This window comes from Onychostoma macrolepis, chromosome 13 (genome assembly GCF_012432095.1).
Source record: "Onychostoma macrolepis isolate SWU-2019 chromosome 13, ASM1243209v1, whole genome shotgun sequence".
NCBI lineage: Eukaryota > Metazoa > Chordata > Actinopteri > Cypriniformes > Cyprinidae > Onychostoma > Onychostoma macrolepis.
Window position 1 is genome coordinate 1,651,779 of NC_081167.1, and position 25,136 is coordinate 1,676,914.

Consider the following 25,136-nt stretch of genomic DNA (forward strand, 5'->3'; position numbering starts at 1 on the left):
TGTGTTCTGCCCTGTGTTTTCTGTCTTCACCCCGCTCTACATGTGTGTTCCTGGCGATCTTGTCAAATAAAGACTGTGACTGTGAATCTCCCACGTCTCCTCGTTCACGCACTGTAGCAGCCGAACTGTGACATTTACACACAGGCAGTAGTCCAAATATAATTCACTTTTCTTAAAGGGGTGACATCCATTGATGTAACACCACAGGCATTTTTCTTAAATATTAAAAAATATGTATTTTTTAAAACAGTTTAATGAAGTTGTACATGATAAATAAAATCTGTATTCACAATATAACCACTTTATTTGTGTTAAAAATGTTATATTGTTGCGATTACATTCCATGATACATCTCTGAGGTATGGCGGGAACATCCATACTTTGTTACAAATGCAATCTCTAAAACTCAATTAAGTATGTATTTTAAATAAAAAAAATATAACCATTAACAGCCCAGGTGAAAAATGAGTACACTTCCAAAGTGCTCTATTTTCACGCACTAATTTTGTACTTAATATACTAAAAATGATATTTTAGTACTGCTTAAGATCATCTAAGTGTGCTCAACTGTGCTATTTTGAGACACCGTGAATATGAACTAAAATGCACTTTTAACATACTATCTTTGTGTTTTAAAAAATTTATTTAGTTACCACTTGTAGTACACTCAAACCCATCTTTCATACACTAGTACACTCAAGTGTACTACAAGTGGTAACTAAATACATTTTTTAAAACACAAAGATAGTATGTTAAAAGCGCATTTTAGTTCATATTCACGGTGTCTCAAAATAGCACAGTTGAGCACACTTAGATGATCTTAAGAAGTACTAAAATATCATTTTTAGTATATTAAGTACAAAATTACTGCGTGAAAATAGAGCACTTTAAGTACATTATGGAAGTGCACAAATTGTGTTTACCCTACAGAATACAAACATGCAAACATTTTATGATTTATTGGTATTTAAAGTTTATTTAAATGTTGTAAAGTAGAGGGACACCACTTGCCACCACAAATGAAGAATGACCCATATGTCTTATTATTGCGTCTAAAATTAAAACTTTCTATGAGAGAACAAAGAAAATATGGTTAGTGAATTTATAAGTTCTTCCACTTTCATAAATATCAATTCACACCAGTTAGTCATTTTTACATCATCCCTGAGAGAAGAAATAAAGACATTATCCTCTAAAAAGTTTTTTTTTTTTTTTGGTGGGGAAGTACAGCAGTACGTATACATACCAGTCAAAGGTTTTTGAACAGATTTGTAATGCTTATTAAAGAAGTCTCTTCTGCTCACCAAGCCTGCATTTATTTGATCCAATGTACAGCAAAATTTTAAAAATATTTTTACTATTTAAAATAACTCTTTACTATATTTGAATTTTAAAATGTAATTTATTGCTGTGATTTCAAAGCTGAATTTTTAGCATCATTACTCCAGTCATGTGATCCTTCAGAAATCATTCTGATTTGGTGCTTAAAAACATTATTATAATAATAATAATTATTATTATTATGTTGAAAACAGCTGAGTAGATTTGTTTTTCAGGTTTCTTTGATGAATAGAAAGTTCAGAAGAACAGCATTTATCTGAAATAGAAATCATATGCAACATTATAAATATCTTTATCATCACTTTTGATCAATTTAAAGCATCCTTGCTAAATAATAATAATAATAAATAAATAAATACTGACTCCAAGCTTTTGAATTGTATAGTGTATAATGTTTCAAAAGCTTTTTATTTCAGATAAATACTTGGATCAAAGAATCCTGAATAAAAATGTACTCAACTGTTTTAAATATTGATAACAATAATAATAATAAAAATAATAAATGTTTCTTGATCAGCATATTAGAATGATTTCTGAAGATCATGTGACACTGAAGACTGGAGTAATGAAGCTGAAAATACAGCTGCGCATCACAGAAATAAATTACAGTTTAAAATATATTCAAATAGAAAGCATTTATTTTAAATTGTAAAAATATTTCACAATCTTACTGATTTTGCTTTATTTTCAATCAAATCAAATCAAATAAATGCAGCAAAAAACATTGTTCAAAACTTTTGACTGGTAGCAGTGTTGGGCAGTAACTAGTTACTAGTAACTTAGTTACTGTAATATTATTACTTCTTGCAGTAACTAGTAGTGTAACTAATTACTAATAAGATTTCAGTAATAATATTACAGTTACCATAAAACAGCTTACTTTTAATAACTCAACCCCACTGATTTAAAATCCAAAAATCAAATAATTCCTAGATTTATTTTCATAATTTTCATGACTGCACATGCATGTGATGTCCCCGGTGCAGCAGGCAAGCTTGGAATATGGAAAAGCTTACATTCAGCAGATAGAAATATTGCATTATATTGATTTTGTCAGGAAAAAAGATGATCTGAACACTGATGTAAGTTGTGGCTTTACTTTACTCTGGCATTACATCCCACCCACATCCCTCTGATCAGCATGTGGCACATTATATTACTATAATTATAAATCTTTAGGGAAAATTAAACAGTTTCTTACAAACTTATGTGATTTGATAAAACACATAATGAAATATAATCATATATGGGTAACGGAGAAATTCCAATTCAAGCTACACATGACAATTAATGAGATGAATACCACACTTCTTGAATGTCACAATCAATCACTATCGAGTGTTTGTAATAACTTCTGACTGCGATCCAATGTGGATTTTGGTCAAATGATGAGGCAGAAATATGTTGTTAGTAACATTCTAGAAGAATTTTATGATACACAGTTACAACTTCTGTGGGACGTGAATAAAAAGTAATGTAACTAGTAGTGTAACTAATTACTGTTGCCAGAAAATAATAAGTAAAGTAACAATATTACTTTTGAAAGGAGTAACAAGTAATGAGTAATATATTACATTCTTTGAGTAACTAGCCCAACACTGACTGGTAGTGTAGATGTACTGAATTCTGATGTGTTGCTGTATTAGTCTGACTTAAGATGTTGACCTAATGTGTAACACAATAACTGTTAACCATTTTTAGTAAACTGAATTTTAAATTATTACTACCGTTTCATTCTTTACATAATTTCTATTGAACTTTTTTTCCCTGAAAGTCTGGAACCTTATATAAACATACAGTTTAAAATCACCATAAAAATAAAGCATATTTTTCAATTGTTCGCACTTCAGTGAGGCAGTTTTAAAGTGCTCTTTCCCCACCTTACTTTAAGGTCTTATCGTGGTCTTAGGGTCTTATCTCATTTAAGATGTTATAGGATAAAATGTTTTATGACCATGCCAACACCTATATCTTCTTGATATTTCATTAACACTATGCTAGAGCGCCACCTGCTGGCTGCATGCTGAGATCATTTCAACGGCCAAGTGCTGCTTTGTTTTGGTAACCCTCTATTATCAGACATTTCCAGTTGTGGGATGAGCAACAAATGTATAATAAGGGTATTTCCGCAATGACACTAGGTCTGTCTGCGTGGTGCTGCATGCATGTGTCAGTCCAAGCACACCACAGCCCATTTTTGGTATACTTTATTTTTCCTTCAAACAGTCTTACCATTTTGAAAAATGCAAAAATATGGAAAAATACACCCAACTTACAATTATTGCACATACATCACAATGCACCATTACAAAATACTAATAAAAAGACACACTAGAAATATATAGATACGGGTAAAATTTACATTTACGTGGATTAACGAGTCTAACATAAAATCTATATAAAATCTGTAAACTCAAATATAAAAGTAAACTTCATCCTCACTGGGTTCTTCAGAGGTAGACAACTGGAAGAAAAACTGCAAAAGAGACAAAGCTACAACAAACAGGGTAAAGTGCAACTATTGCATCAGATACAGTGCATTGATTTTCCAGCAGCACCGAGATAAATCCAACAAAACTCCCACTTCATCACAAACGGCTACGTCCCTTACACTCTCAGGAACCGCTGATTCATACTTCAGTGTGCTGTCCAGCCCAGCATCTGTTTCTTCATAAGATTGTCTTCTCTCACAGGTGATCACGGACTCTTTTACAGGAACAGTTCTTTGTTGATCCACATGAGGGTGCGTGTGTCGTTGGGTTTGCACTCGTACTCGATACTGTTGAAGCTGTTGCCCCATTGGCAGTGGTCTCTCTTGTTGTAGTTGTAGAACTTGACCTGCCAGACGGTCTCGAAAAGCCCGGCCTGAGTGAACTGAAATGACAGAAATGACACATCTGTTGTTTTTACAGTCACATACTTCTTCAGCAGCCTGGATTCATAGTTTCAAATCCTCAAGCTGCACTGCTATACTTACTCATAAGAGGAAAACCCATTTGAAACACCATCAGGTGGTCAATTCTCACCTGTATGTTGACTTGAACAGGCTGCCTCTCTCCGGATTTGGTGTGTGCTACTCCCTCAGTGTCATACACCCCAGTGTACACTACAGACTGAGGGTCTTTAGACTGCTGCTCCAGAGGAAAAGTCACTCCGCCAATAGTCATGGATCTGAGGATTGAGACGTGTCGGTGAGACAGGGAGAGACGCTCACAACAACAACAACCAAAAACAAACTACACCAGCTAAATTTGACAGCTTACAGAGGAGTGCGTGTCCATCATATGATTTCCTGATCATGATTTAGCATTTCACTGGATACATAAAACCTATTCAACATTCTGCATATCAGTTATTCACTGTACATATATGGATGGATGGATGGAAAGCACAGTATAAAGTATACCTCTTCTAAATGAAACAGAAATTCAGATTGCAATATCTATTCGAATGGCTTGGATGCATGTAGGCCTACATGTAAGAATATGCATTACAACATGCAGTCAGTCAGATGGCTGATGCCTTAATCGTCTGGATTTGACTGCCAAAGGAAGCAATCTGTCAGTGCACGAGATCCTGCAGGATAAACCCCACAATCATGACATCCCATATGCATCATCACATGCTACATACGAAATTATGTATTTTCATTTATTTTTACTATTATCATCAGTTAACCATAGTAATAGCATGCTATTTATTTATTTTAAATTGAGTACCACGTACAATGAATATGCATAGCCTACAATAATAATTCAGCATTATTGTAGCCTACTCTTGAGCTTTAAAATGGTACCATTAGTGATTTTATTCTTGACAAATCATTTTTCAGACATTGAAAAGCATCAATGCATCTTATCTCATCTCATCTCTTTATTCAAAACAAGAAATTTCCGATCAATAATTTCAATTTCTGACAGACAAATGTCTATGTACTCACGTCGCCTCAACCGCTCCCGGTTTAACGACCACGTCGATCCTGTATTTAGTTCCCGTCAGTAATTTGATGGTTCGGGTTTGACCGAATCTCGTCCCGTCCGATTTGAAGTAGACGGGTCCGTTATTTGGGGTGGTTTTCAGAGAAACGCCGATTTTAATCAGCTGGGGTATGTCAGCCATGATGCCGAACGACGCTGAGGCAGTCAGGTGTGAGGAAACAGGTCAAGATATTTCAGGCTGAACTAAATCGTTACGCCGTAACGCGTAAAACAATGCATCGCAGAAAGCACGTCCAAAGTCATGTCTGCTGTTCCTGTCCATAATCCGCACGAGAACAGTAATCCGCACGAGCGTGTGTCAGTGTGACCTAATGAGATCAAGAGAGAGGCGGTGGAGCACACTTCAGATTAACCCCTACTGCATTGGTGCGTTTGGGTAATTGATCAGTCAAATATGTGACCCTGGACCACGAAACCAGTCTTAAGTGTCAATTTTTCGAAATTGAGAATTATACATCATCTGAAAGCTGAAAAAAATAAGCTTTCCTTTGATGTATGGTTTGTTAGGATCAGACAATATTTGTCTGAGATACAACTATTTGAAAATCTGGAATCTGAGGGTGCAAAAAATCAAAATATTGAGAAAATCACCTTTAAAGTTGTTCAAATGAAGTTCTTAGCAATGCATATTACTAATCAAAAATTAAGTTTTGATATATTTACAGTAAGTAATTTACAAAATATCTTCATGGAACATGATCTTTACTTAATATCCTAATGATTTTTAGCATAAAAGAAAAATTTATAATTTTGACCCATACAATGTATTTTTGGCTATTGCTACAAATATACCCCAGCGACTTAAAACTGGTTTTGTGGTCCAAGGTCACATATGCTTCTGCCAAAATATGTGTCTAACAGCACAGCAGGCTTCTGTTGCTCGAGGATATCAAGTGTGGTGTGTAGGATTCTGCAGTGCTGCCACTGAGCAATAGACTACATTAACATCAAAATAATATGGCAGGCTATAGGCTACTATCTTGCCATGACAATATCATGTGGTTTTGGGCATCAAATACAATGGTATTTCTTTAGCTACCTTGAAGTACCATGTACTGCCCTGATGAAAAAATGTATAGAAACGGTCACAGAAATTCTAATGATTTTCACTACAAATAGCCTACCATTACAAACTATCAACTATTAACCAGAAGAAGAAAAAAACAAAAACATTAAAATGGTCTCCTGTAGTGTGTTTTGGGACATATTCCTTTAGGATTTAGTGGTTTTAACAAGCCAACTATAGAAGGTGACAAATTATCCATAGAGACCCACAGGGACCATTACAGTTTCCATTAAAACCAATATAAATGCCATTATAACCTATAAAAGCATTACAAATTCAGTGATGGTTTGTATTGTTTTGTTTTTAGCAGGGTGTAAATGAAATGATAGACTTATATGAACAAGAATCAGAACCATGATATCAAAACACAAATCACAAAGACATCATTACTGTGTGAACACCATAGTACTTGATTTGGTAATCATTTATTACAATACGGTATGTGATATAGCCACCACCTCAGTGCTTTGTGTTCATCTTCAGTAAGGCTGTTTCGTCTGTAATATTTGGATAAGCTTCCACTCTCAGCTGCATCTGAAGGCACAGATGAGGTAATGAGATAAATGCATATTATCTCATGTACTGAGGTACAACTCTCTCACTTCCTTTCAAAACCAAGTGTGAAAAACATCTTTCATTCGGGTAATTTTTAAATATGTATATATATATATATATATATATATCTTTAAATAATCCAATAAACAACTGGATGATGTTTTATATTCTCAAACAGGTGTTAAAACAGTACTTTATTAAACTGCAAACACACCCTAGGTTGGGTCCCTCTTCTGTGACCGCAAATATGCATCACACCACTCTCCTGTAACACTTCAACTATCTTCATTCAACTTCCTGTGAGAGCTTTGTTTCTCTAATGTGATTCGTTTGTTGAAGTATTATTCCCACAGAAGGTGCAGGCTTCAAAATATGGTTCATTGCTGCACCAAAATAGGTTCGTAAAGGACCTTCTTATCAAGAACCAGTTTTTGACAATACGCTTCTTTGCAGATGTTAAATGAAAGGCCATATTAAGGCCGGAATGGACATTTGTTTTTAAAAATATAACAAAACAAAAAGTTCACTATCATTGACAAGCATAAAACAATAATGCGTGCCCGTGGGCTCGTTATCACTAAACACAAGCAGTGTTTGCCTTCTGACTCGTTCGCTGTGTGGGTTTAAAACACAGAGGAAACTAGTTGACCATGAAGTTGCCTGTCAGGCAGTGTGCAACTTCCCTTTCATCAAAATGTGTCTATAACTGTCAACTGAGGTTACACGTCAGACACAAATTCAGCTGAACTGTATGGTTCTTACATTCACCACTCCCTGCAGACCGAGACTCGCTGCTTTACTTCACAGCTATGGAGCCAACAACAATCAGAGAAGGGTACTTGGTGAAGAAGGTAAGACTGGGGTTTGTCTTGTGTTTATCTGTGATTCTGTGGTACAATAGCTGTTCTGTGATGTGCTTCAGGGTTTGTGATATTTTCTGTAAAATTTGTCAGTGTCAGTATCACTGGTGACCTTAAAAGGAAATTTTGCTGGCAAGTAAAATTAAAGATATTCCAAACAAACTCACTGGACTACATAAAAAGAAATGACAAGATGTTTCGGTGTTCATCCAAACACATTTTATACCCTTTACGTTTTAGAAAGTCAACCAAATTAAAGATACTTTTGCAACTCAGATTAACCCAACAGCATTTGTCACTGTAAAAAGTGATAAGTTGATTTAACTTTAAAAAATTGAGGATAATACTTGACAATTCACTTAACTTAATTTTTTTAATTATCATTTACTTAAAAATTTTTAAGGCAACAGTTTTCCTAAATTTTTTAAGTTAACATCACTTTTTACGGTGTGTTTGGCTTTGAGACATGAGATATTGGTGATAATTTCTGGTGCTGATACTGAACAATATAGTCTATATTAGCATAGAAGTACCATGGCAGGCTGTACTCTCTTGGTTTCTGCCCTGCTGAAGAAAACAATAGAACCCTGCCCAAAACACCATAGAATTGTATTGGTTTTAATGGAAACTATAATGGTGTCTACTGGTATGTGATGGATTCTATTGGTGGGATGTTAAATCCTGTTGGAAAAATGCCCAAAACACACTACAAAAAGGAAATTTGTAATGGTTTTACTGGAAAAAGCTAATGGTTTATAATGGTATTTTAATGGAAACCATTGGAATTTCTGTGATGGTTTCTATTGGGCTTCTATTGTTTTTTTTTTTAGCAGGGTGAACATGTACCATGACAATACCGTACTGATTTAATGTGCTGATGTGTTGTCATGTTTTTCCATGAAGTTGTGAAGTTGTTCTATTTTGGGAATAGATGTGGAAACATCCTCCGCCTTTTACAAAACAGTCATTGCAGCATGTAACATACATTTCATTTTGTCCACCCATTTATTTATTTATTTAGGGATTGAACCCCTAAAAATAGTTTTGAAATAGTATTTCATATAAAATCCTTGTCTTTATGAAACACTGTAATGAAAACAAAACTAAATTTGTGCATCAGGATCTGGCAGCTGAAAATATAGTACAATTCAACCCACAGTTGTGCGTGTGAGCTAAAACACAGAAGTGAAAAAGACCGAAATTGAATGTTCACACTTCACTGAAATTCTAGTGTGCTGAAATTCGAACTGTGCTGACCTAATCTTTTATATCAAACAATATCTTTCTGTTAGCTGTGGATTGAAGTAACAAGCTGTTTGTTTATAGCTCAGCACTACTGCTTTTGTATTCAGTATTTGCGTCGGTGATTTTAGGAAGCTACAGCAGAGAAGTGTTGTTGTTTTGCAGGGGACGGTGCTCAACTCGTGGAAGGTGGTGTGGGTGGTGTTAGCAGACGATGCCATTGAGTTTTATAAGAAGAAGACAGACAACAGTCCGAAGGGAATGATCCCTCTGAAGGGTGCGACTCTGACCAGCCCGTGCCAGGATTTCACTAAAAGAACGGTGAAGGAATCAGACGTCTTTAAGACAAGTACACCGATGACGTATCTAGAGTTTTTCATGAATATGCTTTTGTCAACAGCTAGTGTTTAAGATCAGTACGGCTAAGAACCAGGACCATTTCTTCCAAGCGACTCACCTGGAGGAGAGGGAGTTTTGGGTTAAAGATATCAAGAGAGCCATCGCTTGTTTACAGGGCGGCAAGAAGTTTGCCAGGAAGTCAACACGCCGATCCATTCGGTTGCCAGAAAATGTTAACCTGAGGTATTCCACTGTGATTGAAATATTAGTGATCTCGGTGGCATATACCTGTTTTCAATTCAGCTCATCTTATGCAAACTGTTTGTTTTCAATGACTGAGTGTCTGTTTTCTGCTGAAACCTAAGAAATGGATGATGAATATAGTTTTAAAGACCCTGCTGTGAATTACAAAGCCGTTAAAACACTGCCTTTGTTCTGTCTGTCTGCAGCGAACTGTATGTTCTAATGAAAGATCAAGACAAAGGAGTGAAAGAGCTGAAGGTGGAGAAGGATAAAAGGCTGTTCAATCACTGTTTTTCAGGTAAAATGTTTATTTCAGCTCCAATGGTAAAATGAAGAACTAGACCAAACCTTTCTCACTACCACAACTATGCCATAAATGAGAAGTATTACCTTGACACTGATGATTTTTTTCTTCTTCTTTCTTTTTCAATCACACTTTATTTTAAGGTCCAGTTCTGGCCATTAACAAACCATTACATTTTGCCTCAATAAACTCCTAATTTGCTGCTTGTTAATAGTTAGTGCGGTAGTTGTTAAGTTTAGGATTAGGCATGTAGAATATAATCGTGCAGAATATGAGCATCATAAGTACTAATAAAAAGCCAATATATAGGCATGCTAATAAGCAACTAGTTAATCGTGAGAATTGGTCCCTATACTAAAGCGCTACCGTTTTTTTCTAGAGGAACATCTCCGTTTTATCTCTCTTTCCGTGAGTTTTGTTGACCTGTAAAAGTCTCCTGGCAGGAAACACAGTGATCGACTGGCTGATTTCTGAGGACAAGGCCAGAAACAGACCCGAGGGACTGATGCTGGCCACCGGACTGCTGAACGAGGGATTCCTGCAGCCCGCCGGAGACGTGTCCAAAGACGGCGCGGAAAAAGGAGCAGAGTGTGTTTTCCTGGACCAAACCGAGGCTCTTTATTACTTTGTGAGTTAACAAATCATATAAGGCACGTTATTATTGGCTCTATTCCAAAAGTCACCGTGATTTCTATAGCACCGTATACAATGCTGTTTCAAACATAAACAGGAAAATAACAGAATCAATGATGCGAACTTCAAATATGTTGCAAATTCTGCTGCAAAGCAGCTCTACAAAGACACTTGTGTCACTGTTCAGCTCAGTTCAGTTCAAGTTTTGTTTTCATTTAGTTGCCGATGATATTGCTGAATATAAAGTGTCTTTTAAACCCCAGTTTAGGGAAGTCCGTTTCTGCCTCTGAATAAAAAAAAATTTAAAATCTTTTTATCTTGCAATTCTTACTTTTTTCTCAGAACTGTATGATATAAACTCACAGTTGCAAGTCATGGCCAAATTAACAAACACGGTGTGACTTATGACTCCAGGCAACACTCTTAAAAATAAAGGTTCTTTATTGGCATCAGTGGTTCCACAAAGGAACTTTACCGTCTATGGAAGCTTTTCATTCCACAAGAGGTTCTTTACAGTGGAAAAAGGTTATTAATTAGATTATTAAAATGGTCTTCACACTAAGAAAAAAATTTTCTTTTAAGAACTGTTCACTGAAAGGTTCTTTGAGGAACCAAAACTGGTTCTTCCATGGCATCGCTGTGAAAACCCCCTTTTGGAACAGTGTACATCACAAGTCAGATTTGTGGATTGATACTATTAAAACATTTTGCTTTCTTAGCATTATGTTACAGTGAAACTGAAATGAACTGAGCGAAGTCTCTCGTGTAAGTGTTCAAAATCAGTCACTTAGGACTCTGGACACCTCTCACAGGTGATGGATCTGGAATAGAGCTGCACTATATTTTAAATGTAGGTGTATTGGGTGCGTGTCTGTGAAGCGAGAGCTGTTGTTGAGGGTATGCATGTGTGTTGATCTGCAGGCAGATAGTGGTTTCTTTTGTGAGGGTTACTCCAGCGATGAGGACGTGATCTTGAAGGAGGAGTTCAGAGGGGCAATAGTCAAACAGGGCTGTTTGCTGAAACAGGTAAGCACCTTGCGATAGTGAGTCTCACAAAACCTGTGATATCAAGCATTTGTTTCAACACCAAATTTGATCAACTTAACAAGCATTGACTTCAATAGCCCTAAATTGTGTTCTTCTTGCAAAATATAAATATTTATAAGAATATAAGATTTTAGATGTTCTCAGACATTTCTTCATCATTTCACAGGGTCACAGGCGAAAGAACTGGAAAGTCAGAAAGTTTATTCTGAGAGACGATCCTGCTTATATCCACTACTATGATCCCACCAAAGTATGTTCCTGCCATTTCTAAAGATTGATTTTTGTTTTTCCATGTAAAATTAAGACAGCTTTGGATGGTCTGTGTGTCTCTGTAAGGGTGAGGACGATCCTCTCGGCTCCATTCACCTGCGCGGTTCAGTCGTGACGGCGGTGGAATACGTGCCTGATGGTATGATGAAATCGAAATAATACAAAACACGTTTCACCATCCACCGCTTTATAAATATACCATTCCATAGAATCTTAATGAGACTAACGACTATCACAAAACCCATAAGGAACATGTTTCACTTCAAAAACTTTGATTTTTATTTTTTATTTATTTTTTTATTTTTTTATTTTAAGTAGCAAAAAACATAATACACCATTTCAAAATGGTGAATAATGTAATGGCTGTAGTCCAAATGTAAGAGACCGACTTTGATCAGCATGAGAAGTGTAATCAGATCAACTAAGAATTTAGTTTTTAGGACAAAGTGTTCAGAAGTTATAACAAAAAGTGCATTTTTGAACTGGTGGTGGCGCTATGGAGTACATCGTAGAGACACAAGAGTTTGCCTGATTACTATTCAGGACCACCTCTACCAGTGAACCAAATTTCATTCTTTTCCTATGTACTGTTAATAGGGCTGCCATAGACTCTCATTCATATGATAAAGAAAACCTACAATTAGCGCTTAACCCCTAACAATAATAATGATATTTAAATTGTAAAGCATTTATGCAATATAGAAATTATTTATTTTATTGAAATGTTTCCCTCTCTTATGAACTCCTGCAGCCAAGAGACAAGAGGTGGATGGCAATCTCTTTGAGATCATCACATCAGATGAGATACACTACTATCTGCAGGCCGCGACAACCGACGAGCGCAAGAACTGGATCAAAGCCATTCAGAGCGTCTCAAAGACGGGAAAATAACTGTATTAGATCCATCCCGTCATCTGGAGAACAGCAAACTCACTTGTAAAAAACACACAGAGTTAAGGGTGAGGATGGGTTTTGTCTACGCACCAAATATGTCCCCTCTTCAGCATTTTCTAAAAATAAAAATTCCAGTTTGTTGTTTCTTCACCTTCCGCATCTGTACAAAACAAGAGGCTTTCTAATATGTGACACAATTTCTCAAGTAAAAAAACAAAAAAAAACTCACACTAAGTTAGAGACAGGATGTGGGCAAATGTGTTTTAGAAATGGATAGTGAATGGCATTGAGCTGCCCGTCCAGAACTGTCAACACAGTCGAGAGAATCTTCAATGTTCAGCATTTTCCTGTTTTCATGTCAAGTAATAGCACTTCCTGTTTCTTTTCTTGAGTCGGTTGAGATATAGAGATTTGCCCGTCTGATGGTGAGGTGGCGTAACACGAAACGGTCTCAAAATATCACAGCTCTACTCTGCTCACTAGAGCTGGATAGTAACTGATTACATGTAATCTAGACGTAATCAGATTCCAAAAATTAAGTACTTGTAATTAGATTAAATTACCTTTTAAAATACTCCGAATCAGACTACAGTTACGTTTTATGGATTACATGATTATATATTATTTACACAATAGCAGTAAATTATTCATAATTTATAATCTTTCATAAACTTTTATTTTTTATTTTTTTAATCTACAATAGCCTACTGCTTATACACACACTCACAAAGTCTTCCAGTTTTGTGCAGTCATTTCAGGTTTAAGAAGTGTTTCAACATTGCATCAACTACTGATGAACACGTTCTTATTTTTATTTGAATTATCACTCTGTAGGTTATTTTACCATGTACTTCTATGTCTTTGGAAGGCTTTTGTCTTTCGGACACATTAAAATGCACAAATTCACAAACAGCTTTGATCTCTGATCTGCTTTCACCTAATATATTTACTTGAATTACCCCTGATATTTTTAAATAAATATTTGAATAATAAAGTATCCCATTTGAAAGTTCATGGTTCTCCGACGATGGTTATGGTCACATGACATGCAGGTAAACAAATGAAATATTTCATTTTAATTAATACATGTTTTATTTTGATTGATTTTAAAATTAAGCATTTTAATTAACATTTTTTTTAATTATATATACTGTATATATATATATATATATATATATATATATATATATATAAAATTAAATAACATTTTCAAGTGTGTTGGATATGTTAAAGGTGTAGTCTGGTTAGTTGAATTGTGAGGATTGCAGTGTACTATGTAAAGCTTTCTTGTTCAATTTATCAATCAAAATAGAGTTTAGTGGGCGTTTATATATATATACACACAAAAGCATTTATACTTGTGTAAGAAATTACATTTGCTATAAAAACATCTGAAGTTGCTCAAATGTGCATTTTATAGCTGTTGTAAATTGTCTGAGCCAGAAGATGGCGCTGTCGTCGATCCTCTAACGATATTTTTAAAGGGTCAGTTCACCCAAAACTGAAAATTCTGTCATTAATTACTCACCCTCATGTTCATCATTGATTTCATCAAAAATATCTTAATTTGTGTTCCGAAGATGAACAAAGGTCTTATGGGTTTGGAACGACATGAGGGTGAGTAATTAATGACAGAATTTTCAGTTTTGGGTGAACTGACCCTTTAATGTTTTCCTGAAACTATCAGGGAAAGCAGAGCTTCAGAGGCTTCATTTCAACACCCGCTTTTGCCTTTTCACATCACCAAACAACACTACACTACTAGTGTATCTACAGTCACTCACTTTCAGAACATTTAGTAATGGCATTTCAACATTTTAAGCACCAAACTACTGAATGCATGTTTAACTCTTAAGTATCCTTCGTATAGAAGCCCTTAACTGGCCGATCGTAGATACATTTGGGCATGAAGGTTTCAGGTGTGATCCTATTTTTTTTTCTTTTCTTTTCTTTTCTTTTTTTTTTTAAATAAATGCCATATAATAATATATGAATTTATGCATTAAAATAATAAAATAAAAACTATGAATTTATGTATTTTTTATTTACCTCTAAAAGTACCATAGTTTTATGTAAAATATGCTTATTTTTTATATTATATTTAATATTTATTTTACTTAAGTATATATATATATATATATATATATATATATAATAATTCCAGTAAGTTCAAACAGCCAAAACCTAAAAATCTGGCGACTTTGGTGACATCTGGTGATATATGATGGCATAAAAATATAAAAATATCAAAAATATCAATAGCCACTATTTGAATGTAGTACTCAATGTCTGCATATAGGCTGAAATCTATAAACCATTGTTGTAACAAACTTAACCTCTTAGCCTTTGAGATTTTATCACAAAAATTGTAGAAAAAAAAAAAGAAAAAGGATAACACTTTAGAACACTGTTGCGTCGTTAATGAATAACCACACAGGAACAAATGACTAATGCACTATTAACATTCTAGTAACTACTAGTCACTAACAAGAAACTCTGATTAACGATTTAGTAAGTAATAGCGCTCAGGTGAAACTGGTAGTTCACTATTAGCTAATCAATAACTACAATTTTTTTCATATAACCTGGAGAACTACTGAGAACGTCTCAGGTTACGTAGGTAACCATGGTTCCCTGAGAGGGGAACGAGACACTGCGTCCTCTAGTGGTCGCTATGGGGGAACGCCTCGGCGTGACCGGTATCTTGAAGCATACAGTGTCGCAGTGTCTCGTTCCCCTCTCAGGGAACCATGGTTATATACATAACCTGTGACGTTCCCTTTCGAGGGAACATCGAACTGCGTCCTCTAGGGGTCACTATGGGGAACAGTATACCCACGCTGCCATGCTGAGGGGAATGCATGCCAAGCACAAAGGCGAGCACTAAGTGCCAACTCTACCAAAGCTTAAGGGAGTTGCCCCGGGTCGGCTCGACGGCTGTCAGTGACATTATCCCCTTCGACCAAAGGCCTGAGCTGCATACCCCAGAACTTACCTGTTAGGGGCCGGGCCTCCTGGACCCAGGGTAGAGCTCAAAGGCTTGGAATTAGAAGAAGAGATTCCTTTAAGATTCCTTTAAGGGGATACGTAACTAGGTCTTGGCCTGTCACTCAGGGGCTACCACTTGCTCTGCATGAGCTCGCTGAAAGAACTGTCTCAACAGATCCTTGGTAGCAACACCCTGTTCAAGTCGGTAATCACTGGGAATACATAGGTAGAGTGGGGCCCAAGGTGAAACTGAGGCCTGACCGACTCAAAGAAAGGGCACAAAGCCGCAGTGCGTAACCCCTACCATACAGGATTTTAGAAAGAATGCAAAATGCTTGATGTGCGTCCTTATCACAGCGTGGATTTTAGAAAGTGCACAGAGACTTAGCATGCGCACTTACCATAACACTTACCATAGCACTCTGAGGGAGAAGTCCATAGCATACACAAAGATGGAAGTGGCACATCTCATAGAACAGTCCGTCACATGATGGATCACCAACTCATCATCATGGTCACAAGCCTGGTCTGGCTAGCAGTAACTTACATAGCTGAAGGAGCATAGCACCCAGCTTTCAACTGAGAGGGGGAGACAGATGCTCGACCTACAGCGTGCTCGTAAATACCCCGAAGGGCAAGCATACTGCAAGCTTGACCATTAACGCAGCAAATCAGGGAGGCAGAGGAAGGAACCTAGTAGCCTGACGTTGCTGGTTCAAGGAGCTCTGGGAAGCAGAGAACTCAGCCCTCAAGATGAGAGGAGAACTCAAGACCCACAGAGCGGGGAATTCAACTCTTCAAGATAAGAGGGAAACCCTGGCGATCAGAAGGGGGGGGGGGGCATGCTCGTAGGTCATCCCCTAGGGTGGGGGAGAGCACTGCTAAGCTCATCCAGCAAAGCGAGCAACTTAACAGGGAGGCAGAAGTTGGCCCAACAACCTGGCATGACTGCTAACCGAAGCTCTAGAGAGCGGAGGCCTAACTCTCAAATAGGAGAGGCACTCAGACGCTCAGTTTTGGGAGCGGCGTACTCATAGGTGACCCTCTAGGGTGAGGGGAGCACTGCTGAGCTCAACCAACAAGGAGAGCAACCTAACAGGGAGGCAGCGAGGGGCCTAACAACCTGAATTTGCTGCTCAACGGAGCTCCAGGGAGAGCAGGACCCGGTGAGAGGAGTCCTCAGACGCTCAACCGGGAGCAGCAAGCTCAAAGGTAACCCTCTAAGGTAAGGGGAGCATTGCCAGGCCTGATCAACAGGATAATTCATCAGGGAGGCAGCAAGCGGCCAAACTTCCTGGTGTCTCCGCCACAGAGCTCATAAAGAACCTCCCACAGAGAGGGGAGCACTGCCATGTCCAGGGAGCACTGCCATGTCCAGGGAGCAGATTAACCACAAATGGGACATCAGAAAAGGGATCCAGGCTTAGAAGGGGATCACACATTCCAACAGCAACAGGGTCCCACATGGAGGCAACTGACCAAGAAGGCGACAGGGATGGGCCCAACAACTCAGTACAGTTGCATATAGAGTTCTCAGGAGCGGCGCTCTCAGCCTACGACACAAACTGGGAACAGGAGGTGCATAGCTAGCCCTCACAGTGAGGGGAGTACACCCTAGCTCAACCAGAAGGCAGTGCCAGATTAAAAGGACAGTCCAGCAGCACCCAAAGGGAGACTGTCAGCTGTTAGTAGGCGAACGTAGTCCTACGCTCTCCATCTTGATAGAGAGCATAGACCAACAGGACCCAATAACCATACATGCCTGAAAAGCTATGTTTCTGCAGAAACACCTCTCACTCGTACCTCCAGGAAAGCAGTGAACTCAAGCCCACTCCACGGAGGGGCGATTCACCGGTTCGACCATAAGGGCAGTGTGACAGGGAGATGCAGACGGGCCTGACCATCTATCGAACTGCAGAGTGGAGTTAAGGAGTGAAGCTTCTCAACACCTTAGCGAGAGGAGCTCTAAATCAGAGAATGTGCATGATGCTTAAGTGGATGACTCAAATCTCAGGAAGCCTCTCGATGCGTGACATGAGTAGTGCGTCCTGGCCGGGGCAGGTTCTCGAAGCAAACACCCAGCCAGGACATCAGGGAGCACATCACAAAGCATTACACTCTGAAAAGGCTCAGCCTGAATGGAGGACCCACGAGACCTGGGGTTGCAGCGCTATACTGGGGACCTGAAGGCCAAGGAGGCTCCCGCAGAAGCCTAGCGACTTGGCTGCATGAACCAGCAAGCATGAGGACGAAGATGTAGGCTATTATCCAGGCTGGATCCAATACCGACAGGTGAGACCATCACCACAATCAGTCAACAGATCGAGAGGTTCTGACTTCAGCAGGGGAGGTACTCGCGGAGCTCCTACCCCACCACAGCTCCCGCACAGGTCCAACATGAGAGACTTCAACGCAAGTGCAGAAGGATCCTGCCTAACCTCAGTCAGACAGAAAAAGTGGTCGCTTCAGCAAGCATCAAGGAGACTCGCAAGCCAACACACAGAGAGTCATACAACCTCTGCAGAAAGAAGGGCTCCCGGAGTGCAGTATAATGTGGTTAGAACATGTTAGAAATCATCTGTCCAATAACTGCAGACAGATACCCACATCATACAATTCCTTAGGAAATTACTGATAGGGAAGATTTCCCGTCAGGTCCTTTCCATGTTCTGCCCATGAACCGCGAATCGCAGGCAATGGGCAGATAATTCTCCCGCAACGCGCAGCATGCATTCAGCTCCCAGGGAGCTAAACATGCTCCGCCCATGCACTAGATTACCTCGGATATCAAGCGAGAATGGAGCCGCCGCCGCGAATACGTCGCTATTCCCGCGAGAGGCGAACACACTCATGCAGACACAGGTATTACAACTCGGGTAAATAATGAAGCACTCACCTCCCCTCTCAGTAGTCCCACGAATGCATCACAATGAGCACAAGCAGTCTCCTCGTGAGTCAAGCACGTTCAATTCATGCCTATTCCTCACGAGAAATAAGCAACGAATGCAAAGAGTGCATTCAACTCCCTCGAGAACTGAACGCGCTTGCTCTTCACCACACACACAACCGACGAGCTGTGTGAAACTGCGGGTATCAGAGCACAGCCTCCGGCGACAGAACATGCACTCCTAGTCGTGCTTAGCTTCTGCTAACATAAACAAACGGTCAGTGAAGACGAAGAAGCGGATGACGTGTTCTCCCGGCGCCCCTTTATACTGTGGTTGCAGTGCAGTTGCAGTTGTAGTGACGTCATAGTCTGTCACCGGCAAATGTTATTGTCGTGTTTAGACGGATGATTCAAGACACCGGTCACGTCGAGGCGTTCCCCCATAGCGACCCCTAGAGGATGCAGTTCGATGTTCCCTCGAAAGGGAACTACTGTAAACAGGTTGATAGGCTAATTAATATGAATTATGCATAATGTATAATTAATTCTAAAGTGAGGATCACGGTAACCCACTAATAATGATTTGTGTTTCCAAATCCATCAAGTATTACTATCCAGAATCATACAAAAACCTCAAAAGTTTAAATTGATTTCAGTCATTGTCACGGCCCTGCTGGTGTGCCCTGGTTGGCCACCAGATGTCACTGTGTGTGTTAGCACATGGCTTGTTGTTTGTTGTTGGTGCCATGTGCTCTCCTGTCTATTGTCTGACCCCGCCCTCCTTGTTATCTCATTATTGTTTCAGTTACTTCACCTGTGTCCTCCTCGTTTGGCTCCCCATATAGTCTCCTGGTGTATGCAGTCCTGTGCTGTTACGTTGTTTGATGTCGGATGTTTCATGTCGTGTGTGGGTTTGTTTGCTTGTGCTGTGGTTCTCTGCCTGCCTGCCTGTTTTTCCCCTTCGGGGTGGTTTTTGTTCATTTTTGTTTCTCTTTATTATTAAAAAGACCCACTTTCTCCTGCACTTGAGTCCTCGCCTCATCTCTCGACCGTCCCGTGACAGAACGTAACAGCCAAATGAGGACTCAGCGGAGAATGGGCTCACACCATCCACCAGCCTCTAATGTCAGCAGCCCCCTCTACCAACGCATCCTCCAGTTCCAGGCCCTGAGCTCCCTCCGTCAGCAGGGCACTGATGTGAGGAAGTTTGCCCTGAGGTTCTGTGGTGCAGCAGAGGGTTTGGGGTACAATGATGCGGCCCTCAAGGACCTTTTCAATAGTGCCCTTGAGGAGCCCCTCAAATGGTGGAGGATGAGGGGCTAGACCACCTGACGTTTGGGGAATTTGTGGAGTTCCTGGCACGTTCCCCAGCTAGGGTGGCTGGGGTGCCTCAGGCAGGGCTCGCCGAAGCTGCAGCGCCTCCAGTGGTGGCCGACGAAGCTGCAGAAGCCGCAGTGCCCCCAGTAGTGGCCAACCAGGGCACACCAGCAGGGCCGTGACAGTCATTACTAGTGGGTTACCATGATCTTCACTTTAGAATTAATTTTACATTATGCATTATTCATATTAATTATCAACCAGTATACGGTAGTTCTTAGTAGTTCTTGGAGAGGTTTGAAAAAATAGTAGATATTGATTAGCTAATAGTGATCTACCACATTTGACTAAGCACTATCACTTACTAATTCATTAAACAGAGTTTCTTGTTAGTTACTAGTAGTTACTAGAGTGCTAATATTGCTTTACTCATGTGTTCTTGTGTAGTTATTCATTAATGATTGAGCACTATTCTAAAGTGTTACCAAAAATTGTGTTGGGTGAGACTATATAAATATGCCAAAATATGCTTATAGACAAACAGGTAAGAATAAACAATAAACCTAACAAGTAGCATGTTTCAGACGTGTTTTGTTTGGAAACATCAACAAATCTTGCAATAGGACTTTGATCTGACTTTGGTGTGTGTGTGTGTGTGTGTGTGGTTGAATTGAGTCCATTTGTGTGTGTGTGTGTGTGTGTGTGTGTGTTTAGTACCCCTCATATTAAGGAAACTATTTAAAAGTGTTGCCCACATTTGTCCCAAACGATGCTTGAGGGTTAATATGAGACTTGAATTCAAAATGTAATGACCACCTAACATATGGGTAAACTTGGTAACGTTTTATGACGTGCAAAGATAACCAGTAAAGGACTGTTTGCATTGAACAAACTATATAGAAATTATATTTGCATAACGTACAAAATAGTTCAAATATTAACAGAATAATTATTGTAAGTGCTTCAACAAAAATACAACCCTCTCATTTGTACTGTAAACTCCTCTGAAATCCTGGACCAATAGACTTTCATTGCAAATAAGTTTGATAATACACTAAATGTGTTTTTAGTTAGTCAGTCTTTAAAGCTGGTGTTTAGCACCTCTGAAAGCCTGAGCTCATGCTGACCCTGTGATTCTAATACGAGGGTGTTTTCAATATTCTCACACACTCAGTGACTAACTTTGTCACACACCTGCTTTAACACCCTTCACTCGCAGCATACTGAGTGCTGCTACTTAACACAAAGGTCAAGTGTGAGCGCTAACTGTTTTCTGCAGTTTTCTGAGTTAACATCAAACTTGTGTAGAAGCATGTTATCACACCTTCACAGAAGCCCCACTGTATTTCTATATACACCTCTGTTTCCTGTTCACAGATGCTTATCGATCTATCGATCGATCTATCTCTTGATGTGGTCTGTCTGTAAGATGCTATTCATGTTTGATTAATAAAATTTTTTCCAGAGCGTGCTATAAACCTGATTAGAGTAGAATACATTGCATCTAACTAATATGCAATGCTATACAGCTTTCAGGCTTTTTTATTTTAATTTTTTTTATATATACAAACGCTAGGACCAATTTTTCAATATTGGGTCGATTTTTCTAAACTCTTCACACATGAGCACAGTCTATCTGGATGAACTGTCATCGCTTTGGCATAAAATGCATTCAGTGACCACATCTTTCACATTACATGAATTCATTTCTCATTCAGACACAGACATCACCAAAACACTCTGTACCTACTGGCCAATTTGCACGTTTGCTGTTTTCAAAACTGTTAAACTTGAGTTCAAAACCTAACATAATACAGAACTGAGTAATATTTCTACAGGAACAGCACACTGAAATATATTCTAATTCTAACAGATGAAATATTTTTAAAACAATTAGATGTAGCTGAACGCAGTTAGTCTTTCAGCTTCACTGCATCTATACAAAAGTGGACAAATGAGGAATAGGAACGTTGAACTGTAATATAAACTTGTAACCATGTAACATTTACTGCAGTTAATTCTAACAGTAGACAGTGTCATTCTTGTTTTGTAAAGAAAATTTACAAAAGAAAACGTGTTATGTTACCTGTTTGTGTTTTGTGAAGAATGGCTTGATTTGAGACTCTATGAAGTGTTTAGGCAGATTTTTTGTGAATTTTGAATGTAATATTTACTGCTGTTCTAAGCTGAATAGTGGCAATAATATACATGCAATGAAGTGGTTGTATTTCCATAAATAAGATGAAAAAATGTAACCATGCACATATGAGTACAGTATGTGTTTGTTCTTGCGGATAGATGTATAGGACACAAGAGGGCAGTAAATGTCCAAAGAAAAAAAGAAGAAGCAAGGATTATGACCAGTGCAGTGAATTATACATCTAGATTTGCCTCAGCAGACCTGTGTATATAATGTTGAGGTTTAGTTTTGAATAACAACAGATTTAGACAGAATATATTTAGCAAACACTGATGATAACATTTTTTATTTATTTTTAATATAAATTAGAGATGATAAGATCTGGGTTTTATATTGTGGTTTATACTGGGCATTCAGATGTATGTCTCACTTCACATAGTTAGTTTGATTGTTCAGTCAGCTGTCTGCCATCACTGGAATGAGTCTACAAAATGATCTTACAGATCTTTACAATCTGTTTACAGCCATTCAGGGTATGATGTTACATTGTTATACCTGTATGAAAACATAAATTCAACATGACTGACACAATGCACCAAATACTTTTAAAATATTAATATACTGTACATTTGTTCAGTTGCAGTGGAAGGTGTAGCTTCTCTCTCTCACACAGACAGACAGACAGACAGACAAATAGACAGACAGAAAACAGAACTCATAGACTCAATCAAATGTATAAAAATCGGAAAAATAATACATTTGGCTAAAAATCCAAAAGGATATTGTGTCCACAGACCGTCACATATTCTTGTGTGCCACATACTTACCCCCGGCTGAATCTCCCTATTACAATGAAGAAACCTTTTCTATCCTGCAAGACGAGATCTGCCATTTCCAGACAAAAGGAAATGTTTTAATATGTGGCGACTTAAATGCCAGAACTGGAGATGAACCTGACTTTGTCAACACACAAGGAGACAAATATATTACAAACACCTGCCACTCTCTGCCCTCATATCACCTCAGACAAAATTATGACAACTTCACAAACAAAAGTGGGAGGAGCCTACTACAGCTCTGACAATCACTGGGCCTGTATATAGTGAACGGTCGCATACGAGGAGACTCTTTTGGTTCTTATACCTTTAATTCTTTTCTTGGTAACAGTACTGTAGATTATTTCATCACAGACATCGATCAAGTGCATCTCAGAGCATTCACAGTCAGTCCTCAAACACCTCTGTCAGACCACTGTAAAATTACACTCCATCTAAAACCAACTCAAAACAATGAAATATGCAGACAGCCCTCTCATTTACTAAGGCTACATAAATCCTACAAATGGACAAAAAACAGCAAAGAAAACTATCAAAGTGCAATAGAAAGTCAAACTATCAAATTATTATTGGACAAATTTATAATTAACACATATCCACAAAATAAAGTAGGCATAAATCTGGCACTAAAGGACATTACAGATATATTCCATCAGCATCCATGTGCAATTTGAAAAAATCATCAAAAAGAAAACCAAAAAATACCAATGAAAAGTGGTTTGACAATGAGTTTAAAAGAATTAGAACGACAGTATGAAATCTATCAAATAAAAAACACAGAGATCCTGACTGTTACGGGGCTCACGAGACGAGAGACATGCGGATCCATGTGCAAGCTTTATTAGATCAGAGACGTGGACAAACAGGCAGGGTCAAACAATGGCAGACAAGTATATAATAGGCAATGCACAGAGTTATCAAAAACGGGCGTGGTTCATACGACAGCGAACAGTATCAAAAGGGGCTAGACAAGAGAGGTAATCCAAAACGTAAGCAAGAGTCCAGGCAGGGGAAAACACAATCCGAAACAGGCAAGACGAGGCAAGTAACTAACAGGGCTCTGTAGGGCAGCGATAATGCATACAATACTCGGCAGTGAGGCAGAGAAAGTCCAAGGCTTATAAAGCGTGTCTAATGGGTTCCAGCTGTAATCAGTGCAATGTGTAATCTGTGACAGCTGTGTGATCTGTGCGATGGATGATGGGAAATGTAGTAGATGGTGAAGTGCAACAGTAATGTGATCAGTGCAATGAATACTGTGGTGAGTGAGTGACCTCTGGTGGTGAGTGAATGGAAGTTCACAGACCAGATTCGTGACAGATTCGAGCCCACCAGGGCGAAGCAGACGGGACTGGAGCCCACCAGGGCGGAGCAGACGACCACCAGAGCCAGACAGCAGAACACCACGGTGGAGCAGACGGAACAGGTGGAGCAGAAGACCACTAAAGAGCGGAGTAGACGGACCTGAAGACCACCACCGCGGAGCAGATAGAGCAGGAGCACACCATGACAAATCAAGAACCCACAGCAGAGACTGGAACCTAGGCAAAAAACTGAGACACAAGGACTGAGGTAGGGAACATGGGGAGTCTATCAACGTTTTCCCTGGTGGCAACTGAGCAGGCAGGTAGTTCACAACCAGCCATCATGGCTGGTTCAGAACGGGGGAAATGTTGAAAGATGGCCTCCTCAGCCGGTTCAAAGCAGGGCCAATGTTCAAAAGCGGCCTCCGTGGCCGTGACAGGACAGCACGAGAGTTCAGGGGCAGCTCCTCTGGCTGTGACAGGCCATGCAGAGAATTCACAGGCAGGGTGAGAGTTCATTGACGGCCTCCATAGCCGTAACATGACAGGGCAAAAGTTCAGTGACGACCTCCTTAGCCGTGAAAGGACAGGGCAAACATTCAGTGTCGGCCTCCTTAGCCGTGACATGACAGGGCAAAAGTTCACAGACGGCCTTCATGGCCGTGACAGGGCAGGACAAGGATTCATAGGCAGACCTCTGGAGGTTCTACAGCAGTACCATCAGCAAACAGGGAGAGCTCAGCCACGGCTCCTCCGACCGCTACATGACAGGCTGTAAGTGTATTGTTGGGCGCCACCACCTTGCAGGGAACTGAAGCAAGCACCGCTGCTTCGAAAGGTTCTGTAGCATGCACCGCCACCTCTGGAGAGAC

General features: G+C 39.2%; 2 protein-coding genes across 2 annotated transcripts; one reads left to right on the plus strand and one right to left on the minus strand.

The window, feature by feature from the left end:
* Nucleotides 1-3,537: 3,537 nt before the first annotated feature.
* On the minus strand, nucleotides 3,538-5,757 carry cnrip1b (cannabinoid receptor interacting protein 1b). The gene is made up of 3 exons (XM_058796162.1): nucleotides 5,282-5,757; nucleotides 4,368-4,512; nucleotides 3,538-4,215 (listed from the first exon to the last, which is right to left on the minus strand). Exons 1-3 carry the CDS (start codon nucleotides 5,458-5,460, stop codon nucleotides 4,051-4,053), a joined length of 489 nt encoding a protein of 162 aa, XP_058652145.1. The 5' UTR covers nucleotides 5,461-5,757; the 3' UTR covers nucleotides 3,538-4,050.
* A 1,898-nt stretch (nucleotides 5,758-7,655) lies between these two features.
* plek (pleckstrin) lies at nucleotides 7,656-13,804 on the plus strand. The gene is made up of 9 exons (XM_058794847.1): nucleotides 7,656-7,811; nucleotides 9,228-9,383; nucleotides 9,463-9,644; nucleotides 9,851-9,942; nucleotides 10,392-10,576; nucleotides 11,503-11,607; nucleotides 11,795-11,878; nucleotides 11,965-12,037; nucleotides 12,650-13,804. The coding sequence occupies exons 1-9, from the start codon at nucleotides 7,770-7,772 to the stop codon at nucleotides 12,787-12,789; spliced, it is 1,059 nt and encodes a 352-aa protein (XP_058650830.1). The 5' UTR covers nucleotides 7,656-7,769; the 3' UTR covers nucleotides 12,790-13,804.
* The last annotated feature ends 11,332 nt before the right edge of the window (nucleotides 13,805-25,136 follow it).

Coding starts and splice junctions, on each gene's coding strand:
- cnrip1b (XM_058796162.1), bottom strand. CDS start 5,460: ATGGCTGACATACCCCAGCTGATTAAAATCGGCGTTTCTCTGAAAACC. Junction 4,513..5,281: donor CCGGGAGCGGTTGAGGCGAC/GTGAGTACATAG, acceptor CTCAATCCTCAG/ATCCATGACTATTGGCGGAG. Junction 4,216..4,367: donor CTGTTCAAGTCAACATACAG/GTGAGAATTGAC, acceptor CTGTCATTTCAG/TTCACTCAGGCCGGGCTTTT.
- plek (XM_058794847.1), top strand. CDS start 7,770: ATGGAGCCAACAACAATCAGAGAAGGGTACTTGGTGAAGAAG. Junction 11,608..11,794: donor AGGGCTGTTTGCTGAAACAG/GTAAGCACCTTG, acceptor ATCATTTCACAG/GGTCACAGGCGAAAGAACTG. Junction 11,879..11,964: donor ACTACTATGATCCCACCAAA/GTATGTTCCTGC, acceptor TGTCTCTGTAAG/GGTGAGGACGATCCTCTCGG.